The sequence below is a fragment of the Xyrauchen texanus genome, chromosome 34 (genome assembly GCF_025860055.1).
Source record: "Xyrauchen texanus isolate HMW12.3.18 chromosome 34, RBS_HiC_50CHRs, whole genome shotgun sequence".
NCBI lineage: Eukaryota > Metazoa > Chordata > Actinopteri > Cypriniformes > Catostomidae > Xyrauchen > Xyrauchen texanus.
The window spans coordinates 1,717,113-1,744,612 of record NC_068309.1 but is presented as its reverse complement, the minus strand read 5'-3'; the positions used below and the strand labels follow the sequence as shown (position 1 = coordinate 1,744,612).

The window sequence follows — 27,500 nt, the reverse complement described above, 5'->3', positions numbered from 1 at the left end:
TGTTCCCCCACAATGTGTTTAGACTTCCCCCACAATGTGTTTAGAGTTCCCCACAATGTGTTTAGTGTTCCCCACAATGTGTTTAGAGTTCCCCACAATGTGTTTAGTGTTCCCCACAATGTGTTTAGTGTTCCCCACAATGTGTTTAGACTTCCCCACAATGTGTTTAGAGTTCCCCACAATGTGTTTAGTGTTCCCCACAATGTGTTTAGACTTCCCCCACAATGTGTTTAGAGTTCCCCACAATGTGTTTAGTGTTCCCCACAATGTGTTTAGACTTCCCCACAATGTGTTTAGAGTTCCCCACAATGTGTTTAGTGTTCCCCCACAATGTGTTTAGTGTTCCCCACAATGTGTTTAGACTTCCCCACAATGTGTTTAGACTTCCCCACAATGTGTTTAGAGTTCCCCACAATGTGTTTAGTGTTCCCCACAATGTGTTTAGACTTCCCCACAATGTGTTTAGAGTTCCCCACAATGTGTTTAGTGTTCCCCACAATGTGTTTAGAGTTCCCCCACAATGTGTTTAGTGTTCCCCACAATGTGTTTAGTGTTCCCCACAATGTGTTTAGACTTCCCCACAATGTGTTTAGAGTTCCCCACAATGTGTTTAGTGTTCCCCCACAATGTGTTTAGACTTCCCCCACAATGTGTTTAGAGTTCCCCCACAATGTGTTTAGTGTTCCCCCACAATGTGTTTAGACTTCCCCCACAATGTGTTTAGTGTTCCCCCACAATGTGTTTAGTGTTCCCCCACAATGTGTTTAGACTTCCCCCACAATGTGTTTAGAGTTCCCCCACAATGTGTTTAGTGTTCCCCCACAATGTGTTTAGAGTTCCCCCACAATGTGTTTAGAGTTCCCCCACAATGTGTTTAGTGTTCCCCCACAATGTGTTTAGTGTTCCCCCACAATGTGTTTAGAGTTCCCCCACAATGTGTTTAGTGTTCCCCCACAATGTGTTTAGTGTTCCCCCACAATGTGTTTAGACTTCCCCCACAATGTGTTTAGAGTTCCCCCACAATGTGTTTAGTGTTCCCCCACAATGTGTTTAGAGTTCCCCCACAATGTGTTTAGTGTTCCCCCACAATGTGTTTAGACTTCCCCCACAATGTGTTTAGAGTTCCCCCACAATGTGTTTAGTGTTCCCCACAATGTGTTTAGAGTTCCCCACAATGTGTTTAGAGTTCCCCACAATGTGTTTAGTGTTCCCCCACAATGTGTTTAGTGTTCCCCACAATGTGTTTAGAGTTCCCCACAATGTGTTTAGTGTTCCCCACAATGTGTTTAGTGTTCCCCACAATGTGTTTAGACTTCCCCACAATGTGTTTAGAGTTCCCCACAATGTGTTTAGTGTTCCCCACAATGTGTTTAGAGTTCCCCACAATGTGTTTAGTGTTCCCCCACAATGTGATTAGTGTTCCCCACAATGTGTTTAGTGTTCCCCACAATGTGTTTAGTGTTCCCCACAATGTGTTTAGAGTTCCCCACAATGTGTTTAGTGTTCCCCACAATGTGTTTAGTGTTCCCCACAATGTGTTTAGAGTTCCCCACAATGTGTTTAGAGTTCCCCCACAATGTGTTTAGAGTTCCCCCACAATGTGTTTAGAGTTCCCCCACAATGTGTTTAGTGTTCCCCCACAATGTGTTTAGAGTTCCCCCACAATGTGTTTAGAGTTCCCCACAATGTGTTTAGTGTTCCCCACAATGTGTTTAGAGTTCCCCCACAATGTGTTTAGTGTTCCCCCACAATGTGTTTAGAGTTCCCCCACAATGTGTTTAGAGTTCCCCACAATGTGTTTAGAGTTCCCCACAATGTGTTTAGAGTTCCCCACAATGTGTTTAGAGTTCCCCACAATGTGTTTAGCGGTCACACTGTCCGTGGGCCACGGTCTCTGACGCTTTAAATCTGTCAATCATTTTTCTTGTTCTCAGTATTTTTGTTGCAGCAGATTTTTTAGGTTTAATGCCATTTTTATGCCATGTTGTTCATAACAGTTTTCAGTTGAGGGCGCTGTTTTGCTGCAGGTACAGTAAATTATCTGCTCAGAGTTTGTATCATTAAAGCTCATTTGGTATGTTTGGAATGCGGGATTTTGGAAAGAGAGGGCGTGGCGAATCCAACGGCTCAATGGCTAAAATCGCTTACAGCACTTTTACAAATGCAAAAGAACGATTCGATCGCGACTTAAACATTGGGCAGTAAAACTCAATTTCCCATCAACACTCGACTGCGCAGTGACTCAAACAGGTTAGTGTGCGCAGCGCGTGCGCAGTGATGTGTAATGGGGGCGGGTTGCCGTGTGTTTAATGGCGGCGGACAAGCTGTGATGAGCCACGGCAGAAAACACACATTCAGCGATTCAGCAATCAGTAAACCTACACACCGGCCGCACGGAAAAACGCGAAAATGCAGATCACGTTGAAAACCCTCCAGCAGCAGACGTTTAAAATCGACATCGACGCGGAGGAGACGGTGAGAGACCAGCACGCTGCTAGTGGCTAACGGCTAACACATTTCTCACATCAGAGTCCGTAAAACACACAAAACACACTTTACTCTCATCAAAACACACTCGAATACACCACACGGCGCTTTATAGGATCATATCGACGCATTTCTGTGCGTGTGAAACGTGTTAGCATTAGCATGTTAGCTGCCCTCAAAGTGAGTTTTTATTTTCACAAAAATCGTCATTAAGTGTCTAAATTAAACATAAAACTACTGTAGATACTCCACAGTATTCAAAGTCAACTTTTAATATCAGTTTGTAAGTTATCGAGGGCAAATGGACAATGTGTAATTTGGCTTATTTAGCAAGTCATGGTGTGTTATTGTGAAAGTTTAGTGTGTTTATGTGTGTCTGTAAACAGAGGAATTGGTGACGTATGATTGTTTTTTTATTGATTACAGGGTTTTCATTGTGTTTAATTAAACAGATTTCCTTTCAGAGGTTTGATAGGGACTTTCCCAACACATTCCCGTTTACAAGACGTGTCAAAACCTCATTTATAAGTTATTTCTGTTTGCTTTGCATAAGTGTCACAAGTTGTCCGTTCTTGTACTGACTGTCATGAGAAACTGTATTATCAGAATCCAGTGTTTAGTTTTGTTTGTTTGTTTGTTTGGTCTTTATTATCCAGTTAAGATGTTTGTTAATGTTTTCAACACACGGTGTGTCTCATGTTAGTTACTGGATTTGGGAGGATTGTGGTGTGTGAGGGTGTATATTAATAGGTACTTAATCTAGTTATGTTTATAGTGGACTAATATCTATAGCCCAAGTAATTTCATAAATACACAAACCTTTGCAAACATTAGTCACACTATGTAGAATATATATACACTGGCGGCTAAAAGTTTGGAATAATGTTCAGATTTTGCTGTTTCGGAAGGAAATTGGTACTTTATTTCACCAAAGTGGCGTTCAACTGATCACAAAGTACAGTCGGCACATTACTGATGTAAACAACACACCATCACTATTTGAAGTGGTGGCGTATTGACTCGCCTCAATTCGGGTGGTGGAGGACGAATCTCAGTTGCCTCCACATCTGAGACTGTCAATCCGCGCATCTTATCACGTGACTTGTTGAGCGCGTTACCGTGGAGACGTAGGGCATGTGGAGGCTTCACGCTATTCTCCGCGGCATCCACGCACAACTCACCACACACCCCACCGAGAGCGAGAACCACATTATAGCGACCACGAGGAGGTTACCCCATGTGACTCTACCCTCCCTAGCAACCGACCCAATTTGGTTGCTAAGGAGACCTGACTGGAGTCACTCAGCACACCCTGGATTCAAACTCACGACTCCAGCTGTGATAGTAAGCGTCAATACTCGCTGAGATACCCAGACCCCAACATCTTATCCTTGAGTAATCATGCTAAATTGCTAATTTGGTTCTAGAAATTCACTTTATATCACTATTATATCAAACACAGTTGAAAGATATTTGGTTTATTAAATGAAGCTGAACATTGTGTTTGTGTTTGAGTTGCACAGTATGCAATAGATTGGCATGTCTGAAGGTCAATATGAGGTCAAAAATGGTAATAAAGAAACCGCTTTCTCTAGAAACTCATCAGTCAATCATTGTTTTGAGGAATGAAGGCGATGCAATGCTTGAGAACGGTGTAACTACAGTCTTCAAAGATAAAGCACAACTGTCTCTAACAAGGACAGAAAGAGATGTGGAAGATGTGCAACTAAACAAGAGGAACATCAGAGTCTCTAGATTGAGACGCCTCACATGTCCTCCGCCGACAGCTTCATTGAATTCTATTTTAAAAAATAAATGTTTTTAAGATATAAAGATTATTCTGCGTGACTCATGCCTCAAGAGTTATTTTTGTATTACAGTATTAAAGCATTGATGACCTTTATTCTGTACAACAGCACTCTTGCTTGTGAGAATGTAATGTGCATTGAGTATTATATTTTACTATACAATAGTAATATATATTTAGATTCTTTAATTTAACACTTTAATTGTTTGGCAAAAAACCGAACGAAACCGGTGTGTTTTTGACAACAGCTTCTCACTACCACATAAGCAGTTCACTAAATGTCTTAATGTGCTTATTAACTGGAAAAGGCCTCAATAGAATAATATAAATCTGTCTTCACACATCCCAAACCGCACACCCCAGCACTATTCCTCATTTTGTAGTGCGAGTAGTTTGTTTACTCCTAAAATGCAACAAAAAGAAGTGCACTACGAGTTCCTGGATGATGCACTACAGTGTGAAATGTGGGACACTTCGTGAACTCAACAGTCGGGCTTGCCTTACATAGCGGAAGGGGCGGAGTTACCTGGCCAGGGTGCTGGCCTGACCAAACAATCGTAATTAATGACTTCTGTGAAGACAGCACCTTACAAATGTGAGTTGAAAGCTTTACCATCACCCCACGCTCTGTGAATATGTATTTTATTTTTAGACGCAAGTGTTTGGTTAACACGCTAAAGCTAGGGGCAGCACATCGCATGCATTTAAAACGTCACTTCTGTCCGCTGAAACAAGCGAATGTTTCCATGTAGTAAAAAGACTTAATGTTTCGTTTGGGACGGTGCTACATGTTTAAAATTCATACACTATATGGCTGAGAGCGTAGTGTAACGGCCCTTAAAGCTGAAGGGTTTTGTGTGTACGAGCGCTGCTTCTGCTAGCAAAGCCGCCTGCGATTTGCCGCGTCCCGTGTGTAACAGCCTTTAGTGTACAGGGCGTCATTTAGGCACTTTGATGCGTGCAGCACATGCATACTGTATATTAAATCTCAGCCTTTTGTGCTTTAATCATCACGGGGACAAATCGAGTTTAATTTGATTGTTTGTTTTGATTATTGTAGAGGTGGGGGTTACCTCCCCCCATCCCACCCCTGGTATCTACGCACCTGTACACACACACACACACACACACACAGCGTTCATTACACTTTTCAGGAAAGCAGAGCTGGATTTAGAGCCACAAGAGCCTCTGATCTGAGTGATTCTGTTTGTTTTCTCACTCTGCACGGCTGTCTGTGTTTCACAGGTAAAGGCCTTAAAGGAAAAAATAGAGAATGAAAAAGGAAAGGAGGGCTTTCCAGTGGCTGGACAGAAGCTGATATATGCAGGTATGTCCTCACTGGTTTTGTGCTGTTGGATGGAAGTATTTGTGTGGCTGTTTCTAGACGATAAAGAGACCACACAGGGAAATGCTCATGTTAGTCTTTTGTCCCCTGCAGGCAAAATCCTGAATGATGACACAGCACTCAAGGAGTATAAGATCGACGAGAAGAACTTTGTGGTGGTTATGGTAGCAAAGGTGAGACATTATCAGTTTTAGCGTCTGTGTTTGTAATTGGTTTCCTGCTGCTGAAAGAGTAACTCAAGGCTTTGGTAATTTAATGCTGGTACTTTAAATGTGCAATCCTACAACATGTATGTACTTAAGTATGTAGTATCAAATGCTTAAGTACGTATTAATTAAAGACAGCTAATATAATGTTTTGGGTAATCTGATCACTAGATGACAGTGCTATATACAGGTGTAAACGGGGTGGGAAATTATCACAAAAGCAGATATGTAGGGAGTCAAAAGCGCATATGACCACATCGCATTTGTGTTGTGAATGCTAACCCATCCAGAATGTGTCCTGGACAGCAGCTAAGCACCACCCCTCACATGTCAGTCATCCTCTGCGCTAAAACAAGAGTGTAAACTTTACCAGTTATGTCCAGCTTTAAAAGGATATATAACTAGAGATGGACCGATATTAAACTAATTTTGACCTAAACCTCTATAGGCCGATTCTGATATTCTGATACCACTTAAATGTTGTCATCAGTTCACTGTTATACTAAGGAATGCTTGAAAAGTATATAAAGAGTTATAAAAGCTTTTTCACTATTCTAACAATAATCATTTGCAATTTACATTGAATCTGTTGAACACGTGACAGGCCAAAACATCTTTAATGCGGTTATATTTAATGCGTTGCATCTTTAATACGGTTATATTTAATGCGTTGCATCTTTAATGCGGTTATATTTAATGCGTTGCATCTTTAATGCGGTTATATTTAATGCGTTGCATCTTTAATGCGGTTATATTTAATGCGCTGCATCTTTAATGCGGTTATATTTAATGCGTTGCATCTTTAATGCGGTTATATTTAATGCGTTGCATCTTTAATGCGGTTATATTTAACGCGTTGCATCTTTAATGCGGTTATATTTAACGCGTTGCATCTTTAATGCGGTTATATTTAACGCGTTGCATCTTTAACGCTGTTATATTTAACGCGTTGCATCTTTAACGCGGTTATATTTAATGCGTTGCATCTTTAACGCTGTTATATTTAATGCGTTGCATCTTTAACGCGGTTATATTTAATGCGCTGCATCTTTAATGCGGTTATATTTAATGCGTTGCATCTTTAATGCGGTTATATTTAATGCGCTGCATCTTTAATGCGGTTATATTTAACGCGTTGCATCTTTAATGCGGTTATATTTAACGCGTTGCATCTTTAATGCGGTTATATTTAACGCGTTGCATCTTTAATGCGGTTATATTTAATGCGCTGCATCTTTAATGCGGTTATATTTAATGCGTTGCATCTTTAATGCGGTTATATTTAATGCGTTGCATCTTTAATGCGGTTATATTTAATGCGTTGCATCTTTAATGCGGTTATATTTAACGCGTTGCATCTTTAATGCGGTTATATTTAACGCGTTGCATCTTTAACGCGTGGCATCTTTAACGCGTGGCATCTTTAACGCGTGGCATCTTTAACGCCGATATATTTAACGCGTGGCATCTTTAACGCCGTTATATTTAACGCGTGGCATCTTTAACGCCGTTATATTTAACGCGTGGCATCTTTAACGCCGTTATATTTAACGCGTGGCATCTTTAACGCCGTTATATTTAACGCGTTGCATCTTTAACGCGTGGCATCTTTAACGCGTGGCATCTTTAACGCCGTTATATTTAACGCGTGGCATCTTTAACGCCGTTATATTTAACGCGTGGCATCTTTAACGCGGTTTAATGTGTTACAGCTTTAATGGTGAACTTATGGTGAGATGACATCATCATAGCTTGTAATGTACAATAATGAGATATTTAAAATGACAGAGCACGCTGCATGTATGAAAAGACACAGAAATAGTAGTTTGCACTTTAAATATATCTTATCAAATGTATATGTCAGACTTTTCAGAGCTCCGTGATTTGTTTTGTGGTGGGCATGAATGTAAATGTAATTGAGATTGAGAGATATTCCTCAAATGCCTCATGTATCATATTTAATACGTGGATTTTCAAAGAGTTTTCAATAAAATAATATACAAAATTTGAATCAAGCACAAGTTGTTTATATTCAGCAAATACTCATATGAAAATATCAGTAGCAATATAATAATTACTGTCACTTTTACTTTCTTATGGTATAAATTACAGCTTATTTTAAGTCACATTTCGTGAATGTCCTCCACCATTTTAAATATATTTAAACATTGAAACTACGCTTTTTTTCCCTCACAAATGACCACTAGCACTTTGTAGTTCACACTTATTCATCAGTGCAGGTCAAGTTGCTTAATACTAAATAGTATGTGATATGTAAATATGGGCACTCTCATGTTAATGAGCTCATTGATGTGATATAACCTAATTTCTGAGTAGTTTAGAGAACTAATTAATGTCTAATATTTGTTTGTGTTTACATGAAGGTATTATATGGTTGTTTCTTTTGCAGCCTAAAGCAGCTCCTGCATCTGCCCCTTCATCTGGTGCCACAGCAACCAGCTCCGCCTCTTCCAGCACTACAGTCACCACGAGCCCCTCCTCTGCCCCGCCCACTGAGACCCCCTCTGAGACCGCCCCCAAAGAAGACAAACCTGACGAGGAGAAACCAGCCAGCAGTGCCGAACCCCCCTCCACACCCACCAGGTGAACACACACATTTATGTATCAGATCAGCTTTTATTATCGTCAGTGTTTTCATTCATTTTTTTAAATCTCAGGAACATATAAAAAGGTTAAAGATGGAGCAGATCTTTTACTGTGGTGCATCTGTGATCACTGATATCATTAGGCTCATTTCAAATATAGCTTCATGTGTTTTCATTTTCCTCTTTTTCAGTTCTGCTGCTTTGTCGAATGCAAATATATTTGATGATGCGACGTCTGCGCTGGGTAAATCTCCACACATCTACTGCTCACGATCTCCACACAGACAATCACTAGTTATGAGGAAATCCCCTGTTCTTCTGATGTTCAGTTTGATTATCAGTGTTTGTCCTGAACCGCTGAACATGTCTTAACACATTTGATAGAGCAAGTAGGAGACATGCCCTCTGATTGGTTCATTTCTGTGATGTCACGTCCTCTTGCAGAGGTTTCAGATAATTCACCTTTAACCTTAGCACATCGTTTCCTTGAGCACTTGACCATACACTCATAAATGAAAATATATAGTTTATATGTTGTTCTTGTGGCACTCATCTGACTTGGGTAGTATTATTCTTAACCCTTTGAGCTCTGAAGGGGTTTTAAATATTTACTGTTTCAGTGGGATACCCAAAATTAAACACTTGTGTCAAGTGTTTGGTATCATTGTAAAGAATAATTTAATAATGCTTGTAATGATATAGATTTATATTTTCTGAGACTCACAGTCTAGGAAACATTGAGCCAATATATTTATTTATTTTTCTTATTTGACATTTATATATCTCAGGGTGTAAAAAAACTGCTTTTTTGTTCCCAATCATGTCGACTGTATCGGAGAACAATTTTGTGTTGACATTAGGGGTGCACCTAATGATTATTTTAATAATTGACTAATCTAACGATTATTAGAACGACTATTCGGTGATTATTGTAACGATTAATCGTTAGCTCTTAACCGATTATTCAGCTTGTGCCCAGAGTTAAAAGGTTGGATTAAACGTGCTTGCTAACAATAAAGAGGACAAAATCATCTTTTAAAAATACCTCTAAATGACATTAGCTGAATTAAATAAAAAAAAAGTTAAATTATTAAGTTTAATTTAGTAAAAATTCACTGTAAATTAAACTATTGTAATCAAGATTTTTTTTCTTTTTTTCCACGTTCTCTAAAAGCAAGTGTAAATATCTGATATGTTGCTTCTCAGGTAAATGCATCTTGTTTTAAGTCAGCTGTTTTTAGATATTTAAAAATATTAAATATTGTTTTCAACATTCTCCAATAACATTTTGTTCTTCTGCAGTAAAGCTGCTAATGTAAATGTATGTTGTATGTTGAGTTTTGGGTATTATTTTAGGAAATCAAGCCAAAAAGACTGATCAAAAACAGTGTATAATGGGTTAAGACTCTCTCACCTTCATTTTCACTTCACCTTTAACCCTCTGGGGTCTGAGGGTATTAAAGTCACTGAAATAAGGTCATTTAACAGATACAAAACATTTGAAAAATGTTGACAATTTTTTTTTATTGTTGTTGTCAATAAAGTTGACTAATCGTTTCAGCCCTAGTTGACATGCCAAAGTAATCAAAAGTTACAACATTACAAATATAATGCATCATAGTGTCCAAAAACATCTCCAAACAAATAAAAGATAATAATTGTACATAAGAACTAATTACACATGCAAACACAACAATGACTAAAGGTTTGCATAGCATGCAGACATGATTTTAGTCATGAGATTTCACAGAATGAGTTTCATTCTGTGTCATTTGAGTCATCATTGAGTCTGTGTCGTGTATTTGGCGCCATCTGGTGGTCATATGTAACATTGTGCTTCATGTGGATTATCTAATGATCTATACATCTGATTATCTTGTGTGTGGACTCGATTGAAAGATAATCACCTCCTCTTGATATGTGATATTGTGTTATATTGTTACGTTCCATTTATAGTGAAGTTATAAGTGATAACGCGGCATATAAGCAACACTAACATAATTGTTAAAGACATATATTTAGCTGTTACTCGCTATATTTTAGTCTGTGAGTAAAACAAATAGTCTGGTTGTATTTTACTCTAAGAGCTTTCCAACAACATATGACACATGAATATTTCACCAGTTTCATGTTTGTTATTTTTCTTTATAAATGCTCAATGTAAATTTGAAAGCACTTGTTCAGGTGATAATGTCTACATGCATTGGAACGTAGAGCTTCTAAACTTTCAAACGAAACATATTTTGTGTGAAACACATACGAAACACAGTTCAAGACTGTAGTTATTCATATTTTGACAATTTATTTCCGAGCTTAAAGGGTCAAGATGAATCGCTTATGTTGTATTCCTCTTTTGTAAGTTGCTTTGGATAAAAGCATCTGCCAAATGAATAAATGTAACCTGGTCATGTGATATATTTAGTTATTGTGTCTGTGTTTTCTCTGTTCAGTGACGGGGCAGTCGTATGAGAACATGGTGACCGAGATGATGCTGATGGGATACGAGAGAGAGAAAGTTGTGGCGGCACTGAGAGCCAGTTTCAACAATCCTGACCGCGCCGTCGAGTACCTGCTCACGGTGAAACTTCTTCATCCTCCTAAATTACTCTCTTAATTTACTTCTGTAATGTACTCCTTTTTTACATTCGCTGATTTCTACTTTTAATTTAAGTTTATTTGGCACTTCTGAAATTTTATTTGTTAATGGTTCTTGTTTACTGCATTTGCAACCTTATTGTGTTGTCATGGTAACGTGTGTGTGTGTGTGTTTCAGGGCATTCCTGCAGAGGGAGAAGGCAGTGTTGGAGGTGCTGATCCAGTGGCTCCTGTAGGTGGCGCTCCACTTGCATCCACAGGCCTCTCTTCCCTGTCCAGTACCTCCACTTCACAGCTCAGCACAGGATCAGGATCAGCAGGTGAGATCAATCAACAAACACTGAGTATCCTTCAGATTTTATGTTAAGAATGTAGCAAATGTGCTCAAATCCTAAGAAGCATGCAGCTGTATTAGCCCCTTAAGTTGTAGACGTAGCCAGAGTTGTTTCACTGTGTTTAAGCAAACACACGCACACATACATGTGCACATGCACACTCATCAAATCAACCAATGCGCTTGAATGTTACTACAGAGACTACTGTATACTGAAGTACTACTTGGTAAATCAAGACCTGTCAATCTAAGCCATCAGTCCAATCCAAGCTGTAAAACATTGATCTCTACACATCGTCCCTTTCCACCATACCCATCCACATACCCACCATACCCAACCACATATCCACTATATCAACCACATACCCACCATCCCCAACCACATATCCACCCACATACCCAACCACATACCCACCACCATACCCAACCACATACCCACCACCATACCCACCCACATATTCACCATACCCAACCACATCCCCACCATACCCAACACACATACCCACCATACCCAACACACATCCAACCACATATCCACCATACCCACCCACATACCCACCATACCCAACACACATCCACCATCCCCACCACATATCCACCATACCCAACCACATACCCACCATACCCAACACACATCCACCATCCCCACCACATATCCACCATCCCCAACCACATATCCACCATATCCAACCACATATCCACCATCCCCAACCACATATCCACCCACATACCCAACCACATACCCACCCACATATTCACCATACCCAACCACATACCCACCACCATACCCACCCACATATTCACCATACCCAACCACATCCCCACCATACCCAACACACATACCCACCATACCCAACACACATCCCCACCATACCCAACACACATCCAACCACATATCCACCATACCCAACCACATACCCACCATACCCAACACACATCCACCATCCCCACCACATATCCACCATCCCCACCATCCCCAACCACATATCCACCATATCCAACCACATATCCACCATATCCAACCACATATCCAACCACATACCCACCATCCCCAACCACATACCCACCATCCCCAACCACATACCCACCATCCCCAACCACATACCCAACCATTATGTGGAGGAAGCCACACTAATGTGAAGTGCAAAAGAGTTGAAGACTTTTTTATTAATAACACTCTGTGCCTCTTCAATGATGTTTCAAATACTTACACCCGGGATGTAGAACATATTCTGCCATTGACTTGGAAAACCTGGGATGACCTATGTGGAAGTGACCACTTCCCTTTGATACCTCTACAAGACTAGACATCCAACAAAGAACCCCAAGATGGCAACTTAAAGCCAATTGGTACATGTTTCAATCCATGTGTTATGAAAACAGGAGGATTAAAAATAACCAAGACCCGGCAAGAAGCTTAACGAAAGCTTTAATTGAAATAGCAAATTAAACTATTCCTAAGACATCATCAAAGCCACATTGTAAGTCTAACCCATGGTTCAACGACAACTGTAAAAAGGCTGTCAAATCCCAGAGAAAAGCATCCAACAACACAGAATCTTACAAAACTAAAAAGGTGTCGGGCACAAGCACAAAGAATCATTAATGAGGCAAAAAGTCAGAGCTGGAGAAATGTTATATCTAGTCATACATTATTGAAGGATAGAAATTAGGGGAGGTGGTTCACAAGTTCAACATATTAAACATCAATCGTATAATCAGCCTTTCACAATGGAGGAGCTTTCAAGAGCTTTAAAGTGCGCTCATAATACAGCAGTTGAGTTTTTGAAGCATCTGCTCCATACAGTACTACTGCTCCTGGACATTTTTAATACCATCTGGAGAACCGGACATTTTCCTTCATCCTGGCAAAAAGCAATAATTATACCCATACCAAAACCAGGCTAGGACCATTCTGATGCTAACAATAGCACTGACATGCTGCCTCTGTAAAACTATGGAGAGAATGGTCAATGACCATCTACAGCCGTGGTCAAAAGTATTGGCAGTGACATACATTGTGTTTTGCTCCTTCAGTAATTGTAGATTCTTTTCTCACATGTTTCTATGGACTAGAAAACAATGAGAAGCGTTTCATGAGTTTTAAAGGCTTTTATTGGCAAAAACATACAATATATGCCAATTTTTTAATATTTACATTGTTGCCCGTTGTTCTTCATAACCTCTGCAATTCACTCTGGCATGCTGGATATCAGCTTCTGGGCCAAATCCTGACTGATGGAGATCCATTCTTGCCTTATTAGTGCACTGAGTTGATCACAATTTGTGGGCTTCTGCTTGTCCACTCGCCTTTTGAGGATTGACCACAGGTTCTCTATGGGATTAAGATCCGGGGAGTTGTCTGGCCACGGATCCAAAATATCAATGTAATGATCTTCGGGCCACTTCATTATCACTCTTGCCTTGTGACATGCTGCTCTATCATGCTGGAAAATTCACGGATCATCACCAAATTGCTCCTGCATCGTTGGAAGAGGTTGCTCTTGCAGGACGTTTGATAACATTCTTTATTCATGGCAGTGTTTTTGTGCAGGATTGTGAGCGAGCCCACTCCCTGTGATGAAGAGCAACCCCACACATGGATGGTCTCAGGATGCTTCACTGTTGGCACAGGACTCATGGTAGCGTTCACTTGTTCTTCTCCGGACTATTTATTTTCCAGATGTCCCAAACAGTCGGAAGGGGAAATAACTTTGCACCAGTCTTCTGCTGTCCGATCCTTGTACTTCCTGCAGAATTTCAGTCAGTCTGTAGTGGACTCCTCAGGAGGAGACGGTCCTGGCGCTTGCTGGACACTCTGGGACGTCCTGAAGCCTTCTTCACTGCAGTTGAACCTCTCTCCTTGAAGTTCTTGATGATCCAGTAAATGGTTCTTTCAGGTGCAATATTCCTTGCAGCAATTTCCTTGCATGTGAGGCAATTTTGATGCAAATTGATGATGGCTGCACGTCTTCCTTTAGAGGTAACCGTCGCTAACAAGAACTCAATGATTGGAAGCACTTCTTCCCTCCTTTTATAGCAATCAGTCTGCTCTTATGTCACCTGACTAGTGCTCGTTCACACTTATATCACATCACTGCTGATATGATTAGTAAAATTATGTTAGCTGGTCATTTAGCTGTTCGACCTGGAGAAGGCTTATGATACCACGTGGAGATATGGCATCCTGAAGGATCTATATGGATTCGGTCTTCGAGGCGAATTACCTATTTTTATTTCCAATTTCCTGTCTAATTGGCATTTCTGTGTTCAGATAGGAACTACCCTTAAGAAACCATTCTCTTAGTTACACTTCAGAATCAACATTAATAGTATAGCAAACACTACAGTGCCCCATATGTTTTGAGTTTATATGTTGATGATCTGTGCATTTGCTACAGAGGGAAATATGAGTGTAATCGAACGGCAAGTACAATTCTGCATCAATAAGATAAATGAATGGTCAATCATAAGTGGGTTTACATTTTCAAAAACACACTTTTGCGGTCTCTTCATCCTGACCCAGAGATGTTTTTTGGAAGGAGAACCCATCAAAGTCGTTAAAGAACTTACATTTTTAGGACAAACTCGTGTATTCCAAGAGAAAAACGTGTTTCAAGACCTTTGGATATTGTAAAAGTGCTGACAATATCAAAATGGGGTGCTGACTTCCCTGTACTGTTACGTCTTTATAGAGTACTAGTCAGATCCCGACTAGACTGTGCGTGCTTTGTGTATGGCTCTGCAAGAAAGTCCTACATTCAGATTCTGGACACCATACATCACCAAGGACTACGACTGGCTTTAGGAGCATTCAGAACCTCTCCTGTTCAGAGTCTTTCACAGAAGCCAGGGAACCTTCACTCTAGAACAGACGTTTGAAGTGAATCTTAAGGCAACTCCGAGCGATCTTATATGAACCAGACCCAGATATATCAGACCTTATTTACAGAACCTGGATATCAATTTGGACAACCCAAGCTCATGTTTTAATAATCGTTTCTCTTAGCGTGATTAAATTGTGTATACTAGTGTCGAATTGGGCATTCTAGAATAGATTTTAATTAAAAGGTGAAGAACCTCCGTCCTGTCAGACTATACTGGCTATTAAGCACATTTTAATGGACTGCTGCTTTTATTACTATTAGACAAAGGGTTTATTCAGAAACTAGATTATCAGATATTTAAAAATGGTTCACCTAAAAATATCTTGTACATATTTCTGTCTAATGTAAAAAAAAAACAATTTTTGATACTTAATCTGTTCCCGCCTTGTGGATTGCCTTGTTGCTGACATGGCACTAAAAACAAACAAATACATAAATAAAATATACATATGAAAAGCAACAAAGGTGTTTTTGGCATATTTATATTGACAAACTGTTTTTCTTAGTTGTGAAGTTTAATCTTAAATTATTGATGTTGAGTTAACGATTACAATTTGAATTCTGATTCATGAACAAATTCATTCGACTCGGCCTGTAATGGGCTCAATCTTGTGTCTGACTCAACTTGGACTCGATTGTTTTAATACTCTGACTGGGTGGTCGGGGTATCTCAGCGAGTATTGACGCTGACCGTCACACCTGGAGTCGTGAGTTTGAATCCAGGGCGTGCTGAGTGACTCCAGTCAGGTCTCCTTAGCAACCAAATTGACCGGTTGCTAGGGAGGGTAGAGTCACATGGGGTAACCACCTCGTGGTCGCTATAATGTGGATCTCGCTCTCGGTGGGGCGTGTGCTGAGTGACTCCAGCCAGGTCTCCTTAGCAACCAAATTGGCCGGTTGCTAGGGAAGGTAGAGTCACATGGGGTAACCACCTCGTGGTCGCTATAATGTGGTTCTCGCTCACGGTGGGGCGTGTGGTGAGTGACTCCAGTCAGGTCTCCTTAGCAACCAAATTGGCCGGTTGCTAGGGAGGGTAGAGTCACATGGGGTAACCAAATTGGCCCGGTTGCTAGGGAGGGTAGAGTCACATGGGGTAACCAAATTGGCCCAGTTGCTAGGCGGGGTAGAGTCACATGGGGTAACCTCCTCGTGGTCACTACAATGTGGTTCTCACTCTCAATGGGGCGTGTGGTGAGTGACTCCAGCCAGGTCTCCTTAGCAACCAAATTGGCCCGGTTGCTAGGGAGGGTAGAGTCACATGGGGTAACGTCCTCGTGGTCTCACTAATGTGGTTCTCGCTCTCAGTGGAGCATGTGGTGAGTTGTGCGTGGATGCTGCGGAGAATAGCGTGAAGCCTCCACAGAGACGCGGATTGACGGTCTCAGACGCGGAGGCAACTGAGATTCGTCCTCCGCCACCTGGATTGAGGAGAGTCATTACCCCACCACGAGGACTTGGAGTCCATTGGGAATTGGGCGTTACAGATTGGACGACTTGACTCAGACTCGGCCTGTTATGGACTCTGACTTGATTGTTTAATGACTCGGACTCGACTAAGGTAGATTTGAACCCAACACAGTGCCGAACTATGTTTTGTTGTATTGTAAACACTAACAATAAAACATCTTTATTTTATTTGCAGCAGTCTAGAAACACAACTTTTCTGTTTCTCTCTGATTTAAACTGTGACTCTTTGAAGTTAAGTAAAGCCAGCCAATTGCATTGGTCCAGTGTGCATCAGACGGTCAATGAAGGGGCTTTACCATCAGAGCCTGAGAGTAAGTTTCTCTGTCTCTTTTCTGTGTGTGCAGCGAATCCTCTGGAGTTCTTGAGGAACCAGCCGCAGTTCCTACAGATGAGACAGATCATCCAGCAGAACCCGTCACTCCTCCCAGCTCTACTACAACAGATCGGCAGAGAGAACCCTCAGCTCCTGCAGGTATACACCGTATCCTCCCCAGAGTCGGATTAATACTTGTAGTATGCATACTATGCATTCCCTAAGCGGATTTGCAGTATGCATGGAATACCCAAATGACCCAATGTAATTTATGGGTTATAAATATATTGCAATATATCCATTTAAATACTGGAAACCTAGATATAACTTTCCAAGATGATAACTTGACCCCATTCACTGAATCATATATGCAACCTAAAGAGTTCATATAGCAAAGTACATACTTTAGTATGCAGTGAACAGTGTTTACAGTGCAGTCTGTAGTACGCCAGTATTCCACTCTGACTCTAGAGGGATTTACATCCGGCTCTGCTGCTCATTCTGTCTTGCAGCAAATCAGCAGCCATCAGGAGCAGTTCATCCAGATGCTCAATGAGCCCATCCAGGAGGGGGGTCAAGGTGGTGGTGGTGGTGGGGGCGTGGCTGAGGCAGGAGGCGGGCACATGAACTACATCCAGGTCACCCCTCAGGAGAAAGAAGCTATTGAGAGGGTAAAACTCTTGAGTTAATAAGATTCATGTTTTTCATATATTTTGTCTGACAATCTGAAATAACTTGTGTTGTCACATTTGACAACGAATATGAAACATACTGATGTAACCGGAGGTATTCTCATTTAATCATGGGATTTCCTGTGTTCTAGGACTGTCTAACATTATATTATATATTATACTAAGATTAGCAAAACACTTTTGTTGTATTGTATTATAAAGTACCACAGACATTCTGTCACCTTGTAAGCAGATTTCATGCTTACTCAGTGCCACCTGGTGGCAGAGGTTGGCACCACATGCTAGTTGTTAGTTGCTAATATGTTGAGGCACTAATATGTGACCTGTGAACCCCAGTGTTTCCTGTTGAATGTTCAGTGCAGTACTAGGGACCAATTTCTAACCGATTGAGCAGAAGTGTAAATGTCGTTCTCTGAAAGTCATATCTCATAAGTGTGTATTTTAGTAGTGTAGGTAATGAGGTTGAGCGCCTTTAAGAGAGCCGCAGACATAGGATCAGTTCTTGGCATATGATCAAAGGTGCTCCAGTCTGAAACGGACTGAGTGTTTCTGTGCTCTTATCAAACTTCTCCATGTTTCCTCTGTTTCTCCCTCAGCTTAAAGCCCTGGGATTCCCAGAAGGACTCGTTATACAGGCCTACTTCGCTTGTGAGAAAAATGAGAATTTGGCTGCAAACTTCCTTTTACAGCAGAACTTTGATGATGATTAGAGGAGGAATGAGCATCCTGATCTTTCTTCCCCTCTTGTGGTTTTTTGTTGTTGTTTTTTTTGATTGATCATTTTGGAAAAGGAAGAGATCTGTACAAACACACACCAACACAGGTTGTCATATTCTGTCCATTTCCCACACTGGATGACATGAGCACGTCTGTTTGGAGATAATCGACCGTTCGTCTTCAGAAATCAGTAAAGGCTCATCTAACATTTGCCTGTTTATTTGACATTTGTTCTCTTTTTAAGAGCAATAAAGAGCACATGAATCCCATTGTTCCAATGCTAGCGGCTATTGAAGTTTGTTTTCCATGAGTTGAGAGCCAGGATTGACCGGGACGTTTGGTTTAATCACAATATCCGTGTTCCTGTTCAGAACAAATGTTATTTCTGCTCTTGCTTTGACTTGAGTTGACCATTAATAGGGATCCCAAATACTTCAGCTGCAGTTTTAAATGACAGGAAAGAGTTTTAAGTGAGTAAATCAAGAGTTCTGGTTTGTTTGAGCTGCATGAATCCTGATGGATGTTGAGTCGTGCGACGCATTCACGTAGGTTAAGAGCCATTAAAAGCTTGTGTGACTTCCATACTTTGGAGTAATTCCTTTGGACAATATCAGTATTCTGTCATTTTTACAGGGAAATAAACTTTTTGAACATAAAAACAGCAAATGAGCAGTTATTTTGTTTTGCTGTGAGATGAATTAAAACTCCCTAGTGCATGAAATATACCAACTTCAACTAAACGAGGAGCTTCCACCTTTTAAAGACTTCTGTTCAGGATAAAGTCCTGATTAGTATCAGATACTAATATGTGCCTTGAGATTTGTCAGTATACCGTTTACCTTATGTTTATGGCATCAGATGGCAGTGCCTATGTAGTGGATGATTGCTATAAAATTGGCGTACTTGCCCAAAATAATACTACGATAAAAGTATTTTGTATGTATAGTAAAATGTCCAAAAACATTTGTCACACTTTTTGGTATTTTTGAAGTTTTTTTTATTGAATTCTATATGAAGTCTTCACATGTTTAATCTGTCAAAAGGTTTTATTTATTTTGGGCTTTTCCTCTGCTGAGCACGCGCTTTACTCTAGCAGAAACTAGAGTAACTTAAAGAAACGTTTCTGAGGTGAGACACTTCATGACCGATATTATTATAATTTAATTATAAAAAAGATCATCAGAGAGTCATAAGTGCATTAAGATGGAGGTTATCCACAGGTAAGTCATAAAGGAAAATCTTTTTCCCTCTCAACAGCACACCCTCTCTACAGCGCTCCCTCTCTACGGCGCACCCTCTCTACAGCGCACCCTCTCTACGGCGCACCCTCTCTACGGCGCACCCTCTCTACAGCGCACCCTCTCTACAGCGCACCCTCTCAACGGCGCACCCTCTCTACGGCGCTCCCTCTCAACGGCGCACCCTCGCTACGGCGCTCCCTCTCTACGGCGCACCCTCGCTACGGCGCACCCTCGCTACGGCGCACCCTCGCTACGGCGCTCCCTCTCAACGGCGCACCCTCTCTACGGCGCACCCTCGCTACGGCGCACCCTCGCTACGGCGCACCCTCTCAACGGCGCTCCCTCTCAACGGCGCTCCCTCTCAACGGCGCTCCCTCTCAACGGCGCACCCTCACTACGGCGCTCCCTCTCAACGGCGCACCCTCTCAACGGCGCTCCCTCTCAACGGCGCACCCTCTCAACGGCGCACCCTCTCTACGGCGCACCCTCGCTACGGCGCTCCCTCTCAACGGCGCACCCTCGCTACGGCGCACCCTCGCTACGGCGCTCCCTCTCAACGGCGCACCCTCTCTACGGCGCACCCTCGCTACGGCGCACCCTCAGCTACTGGCAGCACACTTCGCTACGGCGCACACTCACTACGGCAGCACCCTCTCAACGGCGCCTTCAGCAGCCTCTCAGCGGCGCTCCCTCTCAACGGCGCTCCCTCTCAACGGCGCTCCCTCTCAACGGCGCTCCCTCTCAACGGCGCACCCTCACTACGGCGCTCCCTCTCAACTGCGCACCCTCTCAACGGCGTTCCCTCTCAACGGCGTTCCCTCTCAATGCCGCACCCTCACTACGGCGCACTCTCCAGCGAGCTCTCTCAGCGGCTCCCTCTCAACGGCGCACCCTCACTACGGCGCACTCACGCACTCCTCTCAATGGCGCACCCTCGCTACGGCGCACCCTCTCAACGGCGCACCCTCTCAACGGCGCACCCTCACTACAGCGCTCCCTCTCAACGCCGCACCCTCTCAACGGCGCACCCTCGCTACGGCGCACCCTCTCAACGGCGCACCCTCACTACGGCGCACCCTCTCAACGGCGCACCCTCGCTACGGCGCACCCTCGCTACGGCGCACCCTCACTACGGCATACCCTCGCACCAAAATTATTTTATTTATTTTGGGCATTTCCTCTGCTGAGCACGCACACGCTTTATTCTAGCAGTATGTTCACGATGAATGAATGAAATGTTTCTGAGGTGAGACACTTCATGACCGATTATATTATAATTTAATTATAAAAAAAGATCACCAGAGACATAAGTACATTAAGATGGAGGTAACCCACAGGTAAGCCTAAGTCATAAAGGAAAATGTTTCCCTCACTACAGTGTTCCCTCGCAATACATTTACCATGGTTTTACTACATTACCCATATTTTAACCATGATATTCGGAGTGAATCAATAGTGATAATACAGGAAAATGCAAACTATAGTAATAAAAATCTTAGAAATGTAATAATTTTTTGTGGGTATAATAGTTTAACTGTATTTTTACTATAGTAATATTGTGGTCACACTTTAAGGATCAATTTGTTAAAATTAGTAAACATTATTAGTTAACATGAACTAATGAGTAATACTTTCACAGCATTTATTAATCTTGGTTAATGTTAATTTCAACACATGGATATTTTAATATTGGTTAATGCACTATGAACTAAAATTAACAATGGAATTATTTGTAATTAACAAAGATGAATAAATACTGCAAAGAATATTTTATTAATTGTTATTTAATGATACGTAATGTATTTACTAATTTTAACATATCTTCTAATTAAGTACTAATATTGTAGACTGTACAATAAACATGGTTTTACTATAGTAGTATTATAGTAACAATGTTAAGGAACCATGTTTTTATCATGGTTTTATTTTATTAGCTTTTACTACTATTATTGTTACTACTATTCTACTATCCATACATTACCCATTGTTTACTATAGATTAGCCATGGCTAATCTTCTGGATACTATAGTTCTACTCAAAATACCATGGTATTTATAGTCAAATCGAAATAGCCACACATATATATATATATATATATATATATATATTTTACAATAGTTTTCGTTTTACTAAGAATATCAAGGTTAAAATATGGTTATTTGACTAAAACATGTTAAATTTATTGCGAAGTAGCGCAAATCTGTTTCATAAAAGTTCCCGCCCTGTCCTCAAAAGGGCCTCCGTATTTAACGGCTACTAGTTCACAATATCATTTTGTTAAAAGGTGATATTAAGTGGGTTTAAACCACCAGTTTTGTTTTTAACAAAACATTTTAAAGTTTCTTAACATTCGGGTTTTCCCAATGATTTTCAGAAACAATGTTTATGTAACGCATTTACATGTTAGCTTTGGTCTTCTCGTCATACGTCATTTATTTTCAATTGAAAATACTAATTTGTTGTTATTCGTGTTTCTTGGAAATACTTTAAATATTTTAAAGTGGTGAGTGTTCCTCGGCAAGGTTTATTTTAGATAAGTTACCGTTTTCTGTTTATGGGATTGAATCAAACCGCATATTGTTGTGCTGTAATGTTGATGTTATCCTCCAGGAGGCGCTGTTGAGTCAGTCTGATGCATGTCAGAACTTTAAGGGCACTATTTACACCCTGCATTAGAATCTCAGATGCATTTCAGTACTTATTAAATGTAACCACTCTAGCATTATCAAGAGATAAAGTGCATAATTAGGCCTAAAATAAGAGTACTTATAAGTCCTAATAATTAAAGGGCTTTTCCCCTCTGTTTTAAAATATAATGGGCATGTTTGTAACTTCTAATGGCATTTTTTTGCACCGACCTACCTTGTAAATTCTGCAACAGCATGTTGTCCTTTTGCCTCCTATCTGAACTGCTGTATCTAAATGTGAATTAAAAATAGAAGTATCCATAACATGGCAACATATGACTACAAAATGTGATAAGTTGTTAATAAAAATAATAAAACATTGTGACTAATATTACTTATGCTAATTATAGCATAGCCCGATTTTAAGGAATATAAGTTATCATACTAAAGCTGCCACTGATTTAGAAGTTATTTGATCTCCACTTGTGATTTTGCATTCATGTGAAAAGTATGATAAAATATGGCCGTGATCAAAAATATTAAAATCAGCAGATGAGTGACCGTTAACGAGCACATTTGGCATTTCTTACTTAAAAAGTAGTCTGTTCTCCTCGTACAGGTAACTTTATTTATTAGCTATTAACTATATTGTCTCATTTGTGTTTGCTGTGATACAGCTGCCAGTTATTGAAGTAATTCATATACGATTATTCCCAAAGTGAGGCATTGATGAAATTATATATTCTTAATTTCTTAACTGTACTCTGGGACAGTTGTCCAAAATCTCAAACTGTGATATACCAATGAACAGTTGTTTTTAATCAGGCAGGTTTTTAGATAAAAATGCTGATGCACAATTGCATTTAATGAAAGTAAAATTGAGACATAAGAGGAATGAAGCGTTTCTAATAATTACAAGCTGCTGCTTAACAATGAAACAGGAAGGCAAGAAAAACCTGATTGTGTTTGAATGCGCCGTAATCCATGCAAACGTTCAGACATGTTTTAAAACACAAGAACAACTGTTAGAAAGTCATTCAGTGGAGCTGATCAGCCGTGATGTCCATTTATAGCCGAACCCTGACGAGACTTCTCCATGGGACCCCTCGGGATGGTGCATCGGGGGTTTATGGGAGGTTTTGTGTCATGTGTGAAATGAGGTCTGTGGTCAACATTACTGGGGCGTTTGGTTCCACAGCACAAATCACACTTTCATACCTCAAATGTACATTTAGAAGCCGTATATACACTTCTATAAATGCACGGCGGCTTCAAACTTCCCATTAGAGATTGGACCGTTTAACGGATGTTGGTGTAAACCCTTCGGACGATCCCACGGAGAACTCCCGTCCGGGTCTGTGGACCGAACCGAACGCTTGTGTGCTCATTAAAATAACAAATCATCTCACATTTACATGATTGTACATATTGGACTGCGTTCATACGTAAAATACAAAAACCTCAATGCAAAACGTATTTACAAATGTACAAACGATTATATTACATGAATCTGACTATAAACAAAAAACAACTTTGTTCAGAGTTATTTTGTGTCTTATATAAAAATATGAGTGTTGTACAAAATTATTGCACCTTGCAACCACAGTGCAGTTTAGATTGCCATCACCAAAGAGAGGTCATGTGGTCGCCCCGTCCCGTGTGAGGTTTACAACCACAAAGACTTACAGGCTTTTATTAAATCCACTTGTATCTTTGGTACCTTACTGAATACACCTGACTATACTCCGCACTTCTAAATGTCTCTGTACCTAAATGACTTGAGATGGATCAGTGTTTGAGAGGTGAGTGATGGAATGTAGGTCGATTAAAGGCCACGGTTGTTCTGTTTTAATACGTTCTCGTAATTGTTCCATATATCCCTGATATTCATATATTTCCAGTCTTTAGTTTGGCACTCGGCATCACCAAGTCTTGTCGGTAAGTAGATGCACGTTCCAGTAACATCCCAGTGTGCAGGACATGGACATGGCCTCTTGGATCACCGGCACGTTGGAAGACAACGTGACGAAAAAAAGGTAAAAAGAAAAAACGGAAAGGTCCCAACCCTGAAGCTGTGGACGGCACAGGCGCTCTTGTTCGAAGGCAACGCTTGGGTCACTAGTCCACTAGTATCTTCTCGTTTGGCTCTTCCAGTTTTGGTTATAGGTGCCGTTTCATGTGCAGTGCGAGGTGGTCGGACCGCGAGAAGGCTCTGTCGCATTTCTGGCACTGAAAGGGCCGATGCCCCGTGTGCTTCCTGTAGTGCCTCGTGAGCTCGTCGGAACGGGCAAATTTCCAGCCACATCCCTCCCAGTCACAGTGATACGGCTTTTCTCCTAAACACGCAAACACACACAACAGTTAGCGATTCACCCTGAGGTCCTAACAACAACAATTAAACACACTTGGGTCACATTAGAGAGAGCTGTTGAAGAGAGACAGACAACAGTTCAATTATTGCTCATCCTATTGTTCGCTGAATAGAAGCGGAAGTCAGGCTTGTGGTTTATTTCAGCAGGGATCAGTATCAACCTGCTGTTTGAATAGTCGATAAACCAGCTGCCAACTGTTCTCCCACTGCATCTCTCTTATAAGACTCAAGTCACACACACACACGACATGCTTGGCGTTAGCAGTGTGCTAGGGCGTGTTAGCGCCATGGAAAAAGAAGGCCCCCTCACTGACCTGTGTGGGTTCTGTGGTGGGCTTTGAGGTGCGAGCTCTTGGTGTAGGTTTTGCCACAGCCTGCGTAATCGCATGTGTGTGTGGCTATCCGCTTCCTCGGCCAGGTCCGTCGACCCCGCTTGGGCTTGGACTCTTCTGGCAAACACTCGGCTGGAGAAATCGGCTCTGTCGGAGAGTAAAGAACAGACCGTGAGGTCAGTAAGTAAGCCACAAATCTAAAGTCACTTTAAAGGAAAGATAACTCAAACAAAATGAAAAACATTATATATATGTGACTTATAAAGAATACCAGCTCTGTGCTGTGACTGACCTTGGTACTGCAGGGACTGTGCAGGAGGCTGCGGAAAGCCGGAATAACCCGGGGAGGGGTGGTATCCCTGTGCCAGGGGCCGTGGAGGGAGTCCTAGCGCCTGAGGATGCTCGTCCAGAGACCGAGAGGAAGTGGAAGAGCGGCTGGGCCCTATGGCTCCTCGCCCCGGTGGGAAAACATGAGTGTCCAGCAGGGGTCTCTGACTCCCTCCGGACCGTGAGTTCACCCCCAGGTGGATGTCCATGGGCTGGCCAATGGTGCAGGGGCTGAGACGTTCCTGCTTTATCCAAGCAAAAGTGGAGGAAGTGTCCGAGACGGAGTCTGCCATACTAACGCTAACCACTTGGCTATAGTCTGTCATGTCCATGGTGGTCTTCACCACAAATTTGCCGTGGAGGCTCGTGTGCTGGAGGTACGCAGGGTCCAGCTCCGGTCTCATCAGTTCAGCGACGAAACCTCCAGAGGGAGATACGTCGCTGATATCCGGGATGTTGTACAGCATATTGGTCTCTGGGCCCTGAGGAGAGGGCATCTGGTAGGTGTAGGACGTAGGGGAGGGGGGAAGAGTTCTGGAGCTGCTGGCCATGGAGGCCTGTTGTTGTTGTTGCTGCTGCAGCATGCTGTTTGACAGGATGAAGTCATAGTCCAACAGATCCAGCTCCTCCGTCTCCATCTTGGCCATCGCTAAGGGGACGTCCGGGTCAGTGCAGGTCCCACCTGTAGGCATGCAGGGGCGTTTCAATTGAGACATCTCCTCCCATCTCTTATACACAACACACACATAGAGAGAAGGAACATGACGAGGTTAGTGTCAATGAATGCTAATCATGCATAATAAATATTAGCAGAGCATGGCACTAGCAACGCCAAGGTCATGGGTACAGGGTTAGGCACACGTCCAGATTTGGAACGCCCGTCAATCACAACATTTTTACCCGTCCTCCATTTACCCCCGTGTGCGTTTTATGTGATTAAATAATTTGGGCAAATGTGATTATGCCTTCAGCGAGCGCTCTGAACTCGAACAGGTTTCACCATGTTTATATCCACTACGCAGAATTATGCAGATTTTCCAAACCATAGTCTGCAGATTCAGTCTGGTCATGGGTTTGATTCCCAGGGCATGCACATCATGATTAAACACATACATTGCACTATAAATGGCTTTGGAATAAAACATCTGCTAAATGCATAAATGTAACTGGCCGTTAAAACCGTAGATGCTTAAAGGAGTCATTATTTAAAGACTGCATGTGTCCAATTCTGGTGCATGAACGAGAATGCGCACTGAAGTATAAGTTATATATGTTTAATTTAATGTCTGTACATGCATTGAACTGTTTGAGGTGTTGTACAGCGCCATCAGACCGGATCACGCCCGTGGCGCGGTAGTGCTGCTCCCTGAGCCGGTGCTAGTGCAACCGTGTGGATGTGCGCGTGACACGGATCGGTGACCAGCACCTGTTTGATACTCACTAAACTGGTTCCAGGTCCCATCATGGCTTTGTGCTTCACATCAGAGCCGCTCGCAAAGCTGGATATCGAGGGCAAAAGCGTGCTGCTCAGTGCCATACTGTCAAACTCGCTCGTGCCTGCAATAAAATAATAAAGAAATAATGTGTATAAATATATATATATATATTCCTTGTCAGTCCTGAATATGACACATCTGCCCTCCAAGTGCAAAACGCACCTCATGGGTTGAAAACAAAAGTCCTTGATGGGATAGTCTTTATTGCTGCGAGCGTTGCGCAGCACTGACGGTCCGGTCCGAAGAGCGCATCAAACGCGCCTCCGTGCCATGCCGATGAAAGGTCCACTGAATCCGGCACCGTGGATGAACCGGGTCGGTATCGTTGCGGTGACCCTCGGGGATTCCCTATCTCTCTCTCAGTGCCGCGACTGCCATTCGGGACCCGCGAGCTCTCCGGTGTCTGGACGGGAATGACTCGTCAGATGCGCGCAGGGATTTCCTCGACTAGTTCTTAAATCCCGGACACGCCTCTGTCGTTGCGCGGCAACCGCAAAAAAACACGCCGTGACGTCATCGAGCAGGGAAAAAAGAAACTGGCAGCGGGCCGATATTTTGTATCCACACAAACATGTGCTTGTTAGCAACCGAGATCAACAGAGTCCGTTTTTCCTGTTCTATCAGCGCGTCACAGACAGACGCGGCGCGTG

General features: G+C 42.0%; 2 protein-coding genes across 3 annotated transcripts; one reads left to right on the top strand and one right to left on the bottom strand.

The window, feature by feature from the left end:
* The first annotated feature begins 2,291 nt into the window (after positions 1-2,291).
* LOC127628197 (UV excision repair protein RAD23 homolog B-like) lies at positions 2,292-19,156 on the top strand. Its single transcript, XM_052104960.1, has 10 exons — positions 2,292-2,475; positions 5,540-5,621; positions 5,733-5,812; positions 8,256-8,449; positions 8,643-8,695; positions 10,902-11,029; positions 11,225-11,366; positions 17,079-17,206; positions 17,560-17,718; positions 18,336-19,156. The coding sequence occupies exons 1-10, from the start codon at positions 2,410-2,412 to the stop codon at positions 18,447-18,449; spliced, it is 1,146 nt and encodes a 381-aa protein (XP_051960920.1). The 5' UTR covers positions 2,292-2,409; the 3' UTR covers positions 18,450-19,156.
* Positions 19,157-22,956: 3,800 nt separating this feature from the next.
* On the bottom strand, positions 22,957-27,290 carry LOC127628194 (Krueppel-like factor 4). 2 transcript variants are annotated; one of them, XM_052104957.1, is made up of 5 exons: positions 27,013-27,290; positions 26,796-26,911; positions 25,320-26,082; positions 25,010-25,174; positions 22,957-24,660 (listed from the first exon to the last, which is right to left on the bottom strand). In XM_052104957.1, exons 2-5 carry the CDS (start codon positions 26,889-26,891, stop codon positions 24,485-24,487), a joined length of 1,200 nt encoding a protein of 399 aa, XP_051960917.1. In that variant the 5' UTR covers positions 26,892-26,911; positions 27,013-27,290; the 3' UTR covers positions 22,957-24,484. The 2 variants fall into 2 exon arrangements, with proteins under 2 accessions (XP_051960917.1, XP_051960918.1); XM_052104958.1 differs by having other exon boundaries at positions 25,320-26,036.
* Between the last annotated feature and the right edge of the window lie 210 nt (positions 27,291-27,500).